The sequence below is a fragment of the Populus alba genome, chromosome 13 (assembly GCF_005239225.2).
Source record: "Populus alba chromosome 13, ASM523922v2, whole genome shotgun sequence".
Classification (NCBI taxonomy): Eukaryota; Viridiplantae; Streptophyta; class Magnoliopsida; order Malpighiales; family Salicaceae; genus Populus; species Populus alba.
Window position 1 is genome coordinate 7,320,593 of NC_133296.1, and position 13,903 is coordinate 7,334,495.

The window sequence follows — 13,903 nt, forward strand, 5'->3', positions numbered from 1 at the left end:
GTCTAGATGAAATTCCTTAATGTTCTAATAAACTTTAACTTGAGACTTAAATAATGACATTTATTTTGTTACAAGTAATTCACATGCTCGTCAAGAATAGCTAATAGTTGCTACCTTGATTTAGATCTAGGAAATATGGATATGGATATTTTAGTTTATTATGTAACTAATTACCCGAAACTTATAAAACTAAAGTCGTGAATGTTTGTTATGCATGACATTGCATTTTGTGTAGAAATAATACAACTAATTTAACTTGTATATTCTTAATGTAGATTTTATTATAATCATCATGATAATTTACTAATATTATTAATAATGTGAAGATTAATAGTTTTTAGTGGTATTGTGGATTAATTATATTGAGATCCAAGATTATTGGATTAGGAATATGAATAGATTGATGGGTTTTGCATGAACATGCAGTTATCAAGTTTCTTTTTTATATATTATTGATGTCGACATTTGAGATGCCTAAAATACAAAGAAAACTCTGTCGAAATTTTGATAAAAATATTGTTAATTTGACGTAATACCCAAGATAGATATTGATCAAAACTTAAGAGTAAGGTCCTTAGTATATCCAGTCGACCAAGTTGAGTTTTCAAATAAACTAGTTGACCTGTTTTTTCGAGCAATGACAAAAAAAATATACATTGTTTGCAGATTTATTATAAAAGAATTTGTACCCAAATGTTGGGGATGTTACAAAAGAGGCTACCCAACCATCTCATTCAATAAGAACAAGCAACCTAGCCACAAAGAATCCTTACAGTTTTGCGTGAGGTAGACAAATCTCATGGAAAGGTAAAAAGTCTCTTATTGGTAAGAGAAACAACTCTTCAGTAAAAAAAACCTCTCACTAAAATTAAACCTTCCAGATCTTTGTATATTTAATACATAAAGACTTGGAGACTACTAATGGATTAATGTATTTTATACATTATCTGTTTGCTCAAGAAGCCCATGATTGAAAGGGGTAAAAGACAGGGTGCTAACCTAACATACCTGGGCTTGCGCGTTGAGCCCAAGTATATATGTGAGTTTGGCGAGCTGTTAAACCCAACACCTTTAAGACTCAGTTCTGTGCTAAGCCCAAATAGATATAGAGCTGACAATCTTTTTATGCCTCTTATTGAGCTACAAAACTTCATTTGTTTATTCTTATCATCATTAACATAAAATGTTGAGGTAAAAAATGTTCATCTTTCAACACTTCCAAGTGTATAAAAATCTTTTAAGGACGTACCACATTTTCATCAATAATAATAATGTATAAGAGATATTTATCTCTCATGAATTATGTGTAAGAGATTTTTATCTCTTGCTAAATGCTATCAAAGCATAATAACACCTCAGCCCCTCCTCTTCAGAAAAGAATAAGATTTGTGGGCTATAAATACCCGTGAACCCTTTAGACACAAGATAGACAATTTCTTTATTCTCAATATTTTTTAGCATATATATTTTCAGGGCTTTTCTCTCTAAAATATCATTATACTTTTTCTTTCTAAAAACAATACTTAAGCTCCTAAGTTGCATTGATATTTTGAGACATCATCACATATAAAATAAGACAACCTTAACAACTAGCACCCTTCTCCGGTGTATACTGAAGATCCAAACAACCAAAAGTTTTATTTGCCATCATGAAAAATCCATATTAATCAAAATCCTAATTAATCTTTCTGTTTTTTAATTTACATGTCATTTTCAGCGCTTATAAGGCACAAGTTTCTGTTTTGGGAAATAAAATGAAAACTACTCCATTTCGGTAAATAAGAAATTAAGAAATTTCAATATACCCTTATTTCTAATTGGTCGACGTAACTGCTTGAATTAGAAAAGAAAAAAATATAAAAATAAAAGGTAGAAAATCTAAATTAATAAGAAAGAAGGCCTACTATTCTCTTTTATTTTGGAATCTCGTGGGACAATTTAGCTGTATAAAGAGGGAGATAGAGCTCTATTTTTATTTTATTTTTTACACCAGATGAGAAAGAACATGAACTCTTTTTTAAGTTACAGAATCAGCTCAAAGCTTCTAAGATTATTAGTTGCCAGGTGTAAAGCTAGAAATTGAAATGAAAAACCCATAAACAAGTGATCTAAAAAGCAGCTCAAGAGAATTGGCTTCTAATGTTCTACAGAACGCAAGCGAACTGGTATCCCAAAATATTTTAGAAAAAACAAATAAATAAAGGGCTTCCCGTGTATTTTTATAGAGTAAGGTGTAGCACTTTATTTTGGATTTGCAACGAGTTTTTTTATGTGCCTACCTAGGTGAGCAGCTTTGCTTATAACAAGTTTGTTAACAGATTGGCTTGTTAACACCCGCCACCCGCCGCCGCCACCCCTGGAAATTCTCTTCAGCAGCCTCCGGAATCTGTTGCTTTTCCAGTTCTAATATGCCATGTAAAAGGATTCTTCGTTGTACGTATCTATTTTGATCTTAGAGCCATGATTAAAAAAAAAAGGTGTTCGATGAATTGGTCACTAATATACCCAGAAGTCTGATATGAGCTCAGTAAAGTCAATCTGAAACCAGCACCTGCGCAAGTATATATACGAAAAAAGAATCTGAAACCAAATTAGAGAAAGACCAGGAAAACCAGCATAAGAAAACAAAAACCGAACATGGATGATTCTAGCGATTTAAACTTGGAATTTCCCTCGTGGAGCTTCACAAATATATCTTAGTTCCACTAAGGATCCCAATAGTAAGAAATATATTCGTAAATCTTTTGGAGCTTCAAAACCCCTTCGCTCCTTCCACTTCCACACATACCGCATTGGAAACCCTGTCATCAAATTCCTTCCTGCATCGTCTCTTCAACTGCCCATTCCTCATCAAAACCTCTAGAGAACCGAACTACATGCATTCTAAAACATTCATCTGTCAAATTTAAACATATCTCAAGTTGAACACCAAGTCCACAACAAATAACCAATAATGAAAAGCAGTTATAACCTCAAGGGAGAAAGTATAATCAGAGAGGAGAGACGACGACGAAACCAGATAATATATCAGCATGTTTTGTGACATCATTGGAAGTTACTTGGTCCATATCATCTCCCTTAAAACTGTCCAAGGCTCATGCACCGAGACAAGAACAGTGTACCTTATAGAGACCAAAGCAATGGATGCTCCTTATTCACTCTCCTTTATTCCAGTGACACAACAGCAGCCCCTCAGATGAAGCTTTCATATATACTTCATCCCATGTTTCATGGTCGAGCTGAATCCCAATTCAGGCACCAGTGAAATATCTTCTTTTATATTCAAATGAGAATTCTGCATTCTATTCTATCTAGTTTATAAAAACAAAAGTACAAAAACATAAGCAAGACAGTAAAAATAGAGCAGAAAAAAGATTCTGGAAAAGCTCGCATTACCAAGTATGTTAACATGAGACCTAGACTGTTAAATATTCCAACTGCTACTAATTGGTCCTCCTTTCCGGTTTAGGAAAACATGACAGCTCAAACAGCAGAATTTCCTCTCTAAACAATTTTCTCAAGCTCTAAGCTTCAAAATATTTGTTCAAACCACAGCACACTTCAAACTCACAAATGAGTCAAAAAAAGTTGCTATACAAGAACAATATCTTCCATCTTTACATCTATTAACCCAAATTTGCATAAATTCAGGATTATAGATAAAAACAAAAAATGCCAATCCCCAAAACAACAAAGAAGAAGAAGAAAAAACAGAGATAAAGAAATGACAAAGAAATCCATGGGAAAAAGGTAAGAGAGGCTTAAAAAGCAAAGAAACAAAGAACATCCGCTGCAAGCTAAGTGAATAGAAAAGACCTATTATCATTAAGAATATCATGGCACAAAATATTTACAAGACCAGCTAACAGTTAAAATAAGTTAAGCAGTTTTGCATCACAATAATGCCAGGAAAAAATGATATAATTTCTTACAACAAAGCCATCTCAGCCACCGACAAGCTCAAAGAATAAGAAATAGCTAACCTCTTCAATGCCTTTTATGCATAAAACATACAACCTATGAACTGAAGGAATGGCTTCCCAGTCCGGCGTTAACCCCCAAATCCTAACACATCTTCGAGGCTCTACTACTCACCGTCTCTTTTTAAGAGAATTATTATGCATCTCAAGCAAATTATCAAGGTTTGTCAGTAACCAATCTTCCTCCTTCTGGACATATAACCTTTCATGTATTGGATCCACATATATGCTCATGTTACCGTACCCATATATCTGGTGACCATCATGCATCCTGCCAGGTTTTGGCTTAAAGAGCAAGCTGTGATGTTGTGCATGGGCCTCAACAACCTCTTTCAAAGTCATCTCAACTGCACCACCACCAAAACCACCCATTTGCGTTGTGCTTCCCGTGCCAGCGGCAGTTTGATATTGAGAATGCATTGCAGCTCTTTGCTGGGCCTCAAACTGCCTCTGCTCCTGTGCCCTAATATAACTGAGGTTCTCCCTCAGACCAGGTTGGACCACTTCCACACCTTCAATAGCTCGATCAATCATGTTGAGTCCAAGAGTAAACTGATAACGAATATTTTCATGTGCCTGAAGCTCTTGTGGAAGAAGTCCCTTCCAACCAATGTACCATTTATGAACCTCTTGTAAGTTAGGATTTGAACAGAGCCAGTGATACAAAACCTGCAGCCATTTCGAAAAGAAAAACCTCTCCATCAAGTCAACCATGAGATGAATTGGAACAGCTGAAGCCCATGACATAACCCAATAGAACTGATCAAGCTTCTGATTAGCCGGGTTTATTTGGAACTCCTGCAATGCAACCTGCAACTTGGGAACTATAAATCTGCGCATAAGATTTTCCCAACTGGCTGCATCAAACACAGTTTTCCAAGGTGATAAGATAGTGTAAGCAGATGCGTCACTAGGGTGCCACGCATCAAGAACCATACTTAACTTCATTCGTATCATCTGGTACAAGCCCTCCAATTTCAATCCCAACTGCAGCAGCCATGGATGTACCCAAACATGTATGGGAACAGTTTCCCGACGAGGGTCCCATGAGTCCACAGCACTAGATAATTTTGGCATAACTATATTATCCAAGATGCTCTGAACAACTGCTGCAGGCAACAAATTCTCCCAAGACTCCAAAAATCTAAGCATGGGTTCAGGGTCCCTAGGCTCCCAAGTATTAATCCCAGATATTCTTACAGCAGGCAAAACTACTTCTGTTACTAACTGTGCATAAGGTGCAACTTCATCCCATATATCACTACTTTCCTCGCCTTGCAGCACATTCTTCCATAATTCTACTACTTCCAATCCATGCAATGGATTCCTAAGAGGATCCCAGCCCTGAAATACTCTGATAAACAAAGGTAAAGCATATGAACAAGCAATGCAAGACAAGTTGCAAAGCTTATAATCTTCTGCAAATTTCCGCTTTATGTCTGTGAAATACTTTGCTAGTGAATCCAAGGTCAAAGTTCCTGAAGACTTCTGCTCCTCAATATGGCTCAGCACACCCATGATCTCCTCCACATTATCCAATTGCTTCTTCTGGCGTGCTGCCTCTGTTTCCAACTTCTCCTTCTCCTGCCGCAAGCTCATAGCAGTCTCCCTTTCATTCCTCAGATCCCTGTCAATCTTCTGTATATCAAGCTCTGCCAAATCCACTATCAACCTCACATTATGCTGAAGCTCTGGCATCGGAACATCATTCTCCTTCGCCTTCTCTTCTGCATTCAGATTCTCCAGATTTGTCAGCACCCTCACCTGCGGCCCTCGCATATCAATCACCTTCTGAAAAACCTCAAAACCTTGTTCTTCCTTCTCTGCCAACAATTCATCTGCTGTTATATACTTCTCCTGCTTCTGCTTCTTCTTACCCTTCAACCATAGCTTTTCCTTCATTCTCCCCACCATCTGACCCTGGCTTTGGCTCACAGTTTCCTTCTCCTCAAATTGAGGCACCTTAGCTGATGTTTCTTTAAAATCATTGAACCCCATTCCCATATTTTTTGGCCTCATCTTTGCTTCAATTGGGGCTACAATTCCTTGCTGATTCTTCCCCAATCCACCTCCCTTATAACCCATTTTCTCTAACAACTTCATCCCAATTCCTTTTACTGTATGCTTCTCAAACACCCCAACATCCCCATCTTTCACTTCCTTGTTTTTCCCCACTCCTTTTGCTTTCTTCTCCATTCTCTCCTGCTCTCTCCTTTCTGCCCCCTCCTTTATCCTTCTCCCAAACTCTGTTGGCAAAAAGTTATCTTCAGCCTCGTCACGACCATCATCCTCAAAATCCTCACTCTTTTTAACCCCATTAAAATCACCAAGCCCTGAATGAAACCCTAACCCAGTATTAAAACCAGACCCTATTCCAGGTCTGTTATCATCAGCAGCAGCAAACATAACATCACTGTTCTTGTCTCTCAAATTCTTATCAATCTCTTGGTTAGGCATAACAGTACCTGCAAACAAACAAACAACTTTCATAAGCACATAATTTTCACCAACAAGCATTACAAGTCATTAAATTATCAGTAAGACATCTATCTCTACATTACCTGTGGAGACAAAATTGACAGGCTTAGTGAGGTCAGCTTTTCGGGAGTCTTTTCTCCTCTTTCGCGAGGAGGAAACATAATCATCATCGGAGTCATAATCCGCAAAGATACCATAAAGAACATCGTCTTTGGATTGCTTTCGTTTTTCTTTCTGTTTTTTAAAGTAGAACTCTCCATTTATAAATCGGCCGTCTTCGAAGTCATTCTCCATCCCAAATCTTTCCATTCCCTCCTGGTAATCATCCATCTTTGATTTTATGACTCTGTGAAACCAAATCTATCAGAGATTAAAATTCGAATGAGGAATGAAGAATTGCTTACCGATGAAATAATCTCTAGGGTTTTGCTCCAAATCAAATTTCTAATGTTATAGAGATAACAATAAGCTTACCTTATACTGGAAATTGTAGCGATAGAAAACAGCAAACCCTAACGACCGATACTGTACTACAAAATCATATAGGAACTTGGAATTTTTTTTAATGTTTATGATGATGATGGTCTCCGATAGAAATCAGGAACAGGTTCAGAACATGGACTTTTAAGGGCTTTGTTGAGCCCGGGGTTATAATGGACCTAGGAGTTAGAGGCACAGGCTTAAGTCCATTTTGATATGGTAAATTAAATTAAAAATTAACATTAAAAAACAAAATCTTCTAGGGAAATTACTATTCACACAGACACGAACCAATTAACTAATATTTTAAACTGTGGGGAAAGTATTATCGTTTTTTCCACACCATATAATTTTTGTTTTAAAAAAAAATTTTTCTGTTTGTTCATTTTTTTTGTCTTTTTTTTTTCCATATATTTTTTTTTTTTGGACTTTACATTTTTTTTTCCAAAATTGCCTTTTTTGTTAATTATTTTTATCAATTTTTTTTTAATATTAAAATGGTTAAAAATTTAGTTATGTGGTTTTTTTCTTTAAACATTATGGATTACTACAATATTTTTCTACATGACTTTTTTTTTATGAATTTTTTTTTTAAAATGATTTTTTGTTGATTTTGCTTCATAATTTTTTCTTTAAAACACTATGGATTGTTACAGTATTTTTCTACATGGTTTTTGTTTTACTACAATATTTCTCCACATATACTTTTTTTCAAAATTCTCTTTATCGAATTTTTTTTTAATATTGAGCTGATTGAGAATTCAGCTTTAACTTTCCCCACATGTTTGTTTTTTCTTTTTTTTTTTTCAAAATTATCTTCTTTTTTCAGTTTTTTTTTGTGTTTTTTTCCAGAATTTTTTTTATTTTTTTTTTTAATATGGAGCTAAATAAGAATTTAGCTTTGTAGTTTTTTTATATAAAAAAAAACATTGTGGATTGCTACAGTGTTTCTTCACGTGATTTTTTCTCTTTTTTATGATTTTATTATTATTTTTTCTAGAATTGTTTTTGTCGATTTTATTTTTTTCATATTTATTTAATTGAGAATTTAGCTATGTAGTGTTTTATTTAAAACACTATGAATTGCTACAATGTTCCCACATATGATTTTTTTTTTTTATGATTTTTTTCAAAATTATTCTTTAAAAAATTTTATTATTTTTAATATTAAACTGATTAAAAATTACAACTATAAATTTTTTTATAAAATACTATAAATTATTACAGTATTTTTCTGTATTGTTTTTTTTTTTAATGAAGAAAAGAAACAGTTCTTCGTTCCCCCCATTTCCATTTCCTATTTTGAGCGCCTTGTGTTTAAATAGACTTCCTTTTTAATTTTATCTGACTTTAATTCCTTTTCCACCCTCATTTGGAGTGCTTCGTCCAAGATGTTACGTGTCAACTGGTGCTTAATCTTTGTATTAAACAAATATTAATGAAATTAATTAATTTTTTATGGGTTTAAGAAGAAGAAAACGAAGGTAAAAACTTCAATGCACCACATGTGAGCTGTGGCTGAAAGCAGCAGCAGCACCCATGCATGGCCGCAGATCCCATAAAAAAAAAAAAAAAAAAAAAAAAAAACCCATCATTTCTTCATTGAGATCCATCAATGGAGTCCCAGTCAACTCAACGAGGAGTAACTACCAAGAATCCTCCTTCCCAGTACCAGTACTAGCTCAGAAAAACAAGATCCGATCCACCGCTGCTGCTCTCTTTTTCCTTTTCATTTGTTTATTGAGGAGGGTTAAAGAATATTTTGTTTTTATGTTTTAAAAATATTTTTAAATTGCTATTTTTTAAATAATAAATATTTTAACAAATAACTACTATTATATTCTCGAATATCACGAGCTAATTTCATATATGGCATTGGACTCCTGTGCTATTTCTCTAGAACACCAATTATATGAATATGCCGACACCCTATTACTTTTAAAAAATTATTTTTTATATTAATATATTAAAATAATCTAAAAGTATATAAAAATAATTTTAAATATAAAAATATCTCAAATTTTACCCCATCTCCCTCTGAGACACAGTACCAAGCAGGATTTTAATCTCTTATTTACAAATTAAGAAAAGAAAGAAAAAAAGTATTTCATTATATAAAAAGTATTTCACACCGTAAGGAAGGAGCCACATGTCACCTGGAGGTTCTTAAACACTCACCGCCCAATCTCAAGTCTCCACCTTGATTTTTTCCTTTTCCTTTTCTTTTTAGTATATACAAGATTTTCCCTCTCTCAATCTCTGATTCTCCCCTCAAAAAACGAAAATGGCAAGTTCTCTGATAGTAGCAGCAGCTGCTGCTAACAAGTCACTACTAGCAGCACCATCTCACTGCCACTCTTTCTCATTACACGCAAATTGCCCTCCTCTTCACCACTCTCATTCATTTCCATCCAAGCCCTTCCTCCATCTCCACTCACTCTCTCTGACTTCACTTCATCGCCGACTCATTCCAGTTCCTGCTCTTGACTCTGACGTCCCTCACCCTCTTGACCAGGTAATTTACTGCTCACTCTAAAACCTTCTGATTTGTGTTGATGGTGACGACTTTGTGTTGGATTAAGGATTTTGTTGTTTGTGTTTTGAAAAGGGTTCAACAGTGAAGGTAAAGAATAAAAGAAGTAAGGAAATTGAAGAATGGGACTCTTGGACAGCCAAATTCTCTGGAGGAGCAAATGTCCCTTTTTTGTTACTCCAAATGCCTCAAATCATTCTCAATGCAAAAAATCTTATGTCTGGAAATAAAACTGCCCTTTTGGCTGTACCATGGCTGGTAATTTTCTCACCTTTCCCCCTTCCTTTTCTTCTATTTATTTTACTCACTCATAGCTTCTTCATATGCCTGATTAATTGAGTGATACCCATAATTTCCCACCTTTTGCTTTATATTTTTCCCTTTTATGATCAAATGGGATGGTTCCTATCCCATGACCTGAAATGGGCATTTGAGACGACTGTTTTATTAGCTGTATTGAAACGTGGAACTCTGAGTTTGCATAATGCAGGGGATGTTAACTGGGCTGCTTGGAAACCTTTCATTGCTTTCCTACTTTGCAAAAAAGAGGGAAACCGAGGTTATTGTGGTGCAGACACTGGGAGTGGTTTCGATTTACATTGTAATTGCCCAGCTTGCAATGGCAGAGGCCATGCCTCTGCCTTACTATATGGTCACTTCAGTTGTTGTAGCAACTGGCTTGCTATTAAATTTCTTGAATTACTTTGGAATGCTCAATGCTGGAATCTGGCTCTTCTGGGAAGATTTTATCACTGTTTGTGGATTGTCGGTCCTCCCTCAGGTACCCCATTTTCTGTCTCACTTTTACAGAACTCTAAACACCTATGCACCTATGCTTTTTCTCTTCTTTATGTGTTCATCTTGGCTGTTGTGGGATTAAAAACATTGATATACTCTAAGTATTCATGGAATATTCTCTTAATGGTTTTGTAAATTTGAGTGCAGGTTATGTGGTCTACATTTGTCCCATATATACCAAACTCCATTTTGCCAGGGGTAATATCTTTTGTCACAGCAGTCGCTGCTGTTGTCATGGTAAGCTTTTCAGGTTTTATTCCGCCTTTGGTCATATTGATGTAATCACATGTCATGTTTGACTGTTAAAGATTAGCAAAGAGAAAGCATGTAGAAGTGGATGATTTAATTCTGTTTGAATGGACTTTGCTTCTAAGTTTACTAACTTAAAATCAAATGACGGGAGACACTGTAAACACTCATAAAGAGGACTGATTGAGCACAAATTTTTAGCTGATAGCAAATATGTTCGTGCCTGCATCGTACATGTCTATAATGGTTTTAAAGATTAGGCTGAGAAATGACAATGAGATGATACTAAAGTAACTAGCTCATGATGCCTAGCAAATCTGTTTGAAACTTGTGTTTAGATTTATAATTTTGCAATTTCCTTCCCCTTTCTTTGTTTTTCACAGGAAATCTTCCTTTTGATTCAGCACCCCTTTAGACTTACCTGCTAAGTTTTGCAGGCACGAACAGGAAAACTCTCTGAAAAAGGTGTAAAATTTGTTGGAGCAATATCTGGATGGACAGCAACACTTCTCTTCATGTGGATGCCAGTGTCACAAATGGTAATATATGTGGTCTTTCTCTGAGAATTTGGCTTATTGAATCAGGCATTTCATCTTTGCATCCCTGACCAAGACTCATGCTTCTTATTCAGTGGACAAATTTCCTGAATCCTGATAATATTAAAGGCTTATCAGCTTTCTCAATGCTGCTTGCTATGATTGGAAATGGACTTATGATCCCACGTGCCCTTTTTACTCGTGACTTCATGTGGTACTGCTTTTTACCCCATCATTCTCTATGCCTCTCATTTTTCTACAGATAAGATATACCCATGTTTATGCTAAACTTTCTAAAATTTCATAGTTATATGCAATCTTAGTTTTTCAGTGTGATCATCTCACATGCTAACACCTTATTTCTATAATAAGTGTTGTTGATTTACTTCATTTTTAATACTCTCAACTCTTGAGAATTCTCAATATGCTTGCTTTTCTTGACTACAGAAGGAGTCAGGAAAAGGGACTCCGACCAGTCTGCTACATTGTTTAGACATGTCTCAACATTGTATTTTATTTGACAAGAACTTTACTCATGAGTTGTGTATCACCACAATGCTCCATAACTGACAGCTGCTAACAGTAATTCATCACCAAGGAATAGTAAAATGACATCAACACAAAAGTTTTTATTAAAATCCTGAAAACACGGGTGGGGTTGTGGAAGAAAATGAGAGAAATGGCTTTTGTAGGTAAAGTTAGTCTTTTTTCATAGTGAGAATGGTGAGGAGGCTGCTCTGTTGCCAGGTTAATAATGACACTTCTGATTTATAAATCTTAATCTATACACTCTAGGGGGGCACTAATCATATTAAACACTTCTTAACCAGGAGTTAGGATGATAATAAAAAATCTTCTTGATACGTCTTTGATATTTCAGTGCATTAGATTATCCATCTTGAGATTAATTTCCGTATCTGACAGATGCATGTTCACCTTTTGCAGGTTCACTGGTTCTACATGGGCTTCCCTTTTCTATGGTTATGGGAATATTTTATGCATGTACTAGTAAGTTATCTTCTGTTAGTGAATCTTCATCTGCAATTGCTAGCTATTTTTCTTTTTTCAGACTTAGCAACTGAAGAACTTCAATTATGATGCAGTTTCAACAGCGTTAGCGGGAAATTTCTTTTGGCAGCTACAGCTGGTTTGGTTTCATGGATAGGTAGCCTCTCTATCCTTGTGTAGCTTATGTTTGGAATTTAGCATAGATAACTCCCTGCTCTGCCTCTGCCTCTGCCTCTGCCCTTGCCCTGACCCCACATGCCCAGAAAATAGGGGGCAAGTAAGCAATATTCTACACTTATGCGGAGCCTGTGATAGCGCTGAACATAAAAGTTTCCCTTCATTACAGGTATGGCTCTATGGAGAGACACTGTAGTTTATGGATACAGCTCACCTCTTAGGTCTTTGAAAGAGTTGATTTTTGGCTCTTGAATTCCGAAGGCATGCTGCAATGGCGCTTGAATAAGATGAAGCAACCTGATCTAGCATCTTGACTGTTTTAAGTTTTATGAAAACTCTTCTTCACCGATCACTGTTGAGATGCCAGTGCTCAGTTAAGATTACTACTCCAGCCCTTGGTTTAAGTTTGCTACTCGTCTGGCTATGGAAATTTGAACTGGAGAGGATGCAGTATGGGAATCACATTCGTTTGCACTTTGAAATAAAAATTAGGATGAGTATGTTGTAATTGATATTGTAATAAAACAAGATCATTGGTTGACCAATACCAAAGCGCATTGAATTTACCTGAGAGGAGCAAATAATTCTTGCAAGTTAAATAAAATGTACAATTAATTTCAGATTATTGGTGGAGTGTTCTTTCAAAGCTCCTACATGTATTTGTAATGTTATTGTTTCTTCAAATCCCAGGTTAGAGCAAGAGTGACGGCCTGCTGCCCGAATACAAGCTGCTGATAATAACAGAGCTAACATCAAAAGCAGCAAATAGAATTAGCAATTGAATGCGTGGTGATCAGTAGACATAAACTGAAGAACTGTTTGCCAAGTTCACTGAGCATGACCAATGGCTTCTGAAGGAAGAGAGATTGTTTACAGATTTTGGCAAATATAGCTGCGGGTGATGGGATTGAAACCGAATTTATGTTACATCGAGGAGCTACGAAATGGACAGTAGTTCCAGGAGATTTAAGGTAACGAAAGTAGAGTCCATAAAGGGCATCAGTTGAAGTGCTTCCTCCTCTGTAGAATAGCATTACGTCAGAGAAATTATCCAAGGGACGAGCCTAATAGTAATAGTAAATATGCACTATAGCATTGAATTTATTTATGTAAAAAATATTTATTATTAAATAATTTTTTTAATATTTATTTATATTGGACTAATGAATTTAATGTTTAATTAATAAATTTAGAGTAAAGTTAAAGTTCATAGGAAAAAAAACTTTACAAAGTAAATTATGAAGTTACAATTATGATATTCCTATTATATTAAAGTATTGTTATCTAAATGTTCCTGACTAATATTTAATTAAGATTTTATATTAATTAGAGTTGATGAGGTTGATACATATTATGTTTTTTTTTATATAAAAGGAAGTAACTGCTCTTATAAACTAAAGTATGAGGGAAATATCTGGAAATTAATATGTAAGTGTTTGTCAAATAATATGCACGCTAAACTATATCTATAGAAAGACTCACATGATGATAGTTATGTAAGTAATCCTTAGACTTGATATTACTAATTATTTATATAGAGAATATTATGTTTTGATCATGATCATATGTTGTTCTAACTTAAGGGTAACGAACGGATATATATTGAGTATATCATAAACTATATTAAGGTATTTAAGTAATTAAAAGACGATTTTATCATCCTA

At 35.1% G+C, this 13,903-nt stretch overlaps 2 protein-coding genes across 4 annotated transcripts; one reads left to right on the forward strand and one right to left on the reverse strand.

Moving 5' to 3' along the window:
* Positions 1-3,802: 3,802 nt before the first annotated feature.
* Positions 3,803-7,091, reverse strand: LOC118053568 (septin and tuftelin-interacting protein 1 homolog 1). 3 transcript variants are annotated; one of them, XM_073403998.1, is made up of 4 exons: positions 6,933-7,091; positions 6,542-6,804; positions 4,082-6,445; positions 3,803-4,048 (listed from the first exon to the last, which is right to left on the reverse strand). In XM_073403998.1, exons 2-3 carry the CDS (start codon positions 6,786-6,788, stop codon positions 4,092-4,094), a joined length of 2,601 nt encoding a protein of 866 aa, XP_073260099.1. In that variant the 5' UTR covers positions 6,789-6,804; positions 6,933-7,091; the 3' UTR covers positions 3,803-4,048; positions 4,082-4,091. The 3 variants fall into 3 exon arrangements, with proteins under 3 accessions (XP_073260099.1, XP_034920771.1, XP_034920773.1); XM_035064880.2 differs by having other exon boundaries at positions 3,803-6,445; XM_035064882.2 differs by having other exon boundaries at positions 3,803-6,445; positions 6,542-6,818; positions 6,933-7,055.
* Positions 7,092-9,116: 2,025 nt separating this feature from the next.
* LOC118053567 (maltose excess protein 1, chloroplastic) lies at positions 9,117-12,864 on the forward strand. Its single transcript, XM_035064879.2, has 9 exons — positions 9,117-9,453; positions 9,547-9,729; positions 9,962-10,252; positions 10,417-10,506; positions 10,956-11,057; positions 11,150-11,268; positions 12,000-12,062; positions 12,158-12,219; positions 12,409-12,864. Exons 1-9 carry the CDS (start codon positions 9,223-9,225, stop codon positions 12,489-12,491), a joined length of 1,224 nt encoding a protein of 407 aa, XP_034920770.1. The 5' UTR covers positions 9,117-9,222; the 3' UTR covers positions 12,492-12,864.
* Positions 12,865-13,903: the final 1,039 nt, after the last annotated feature.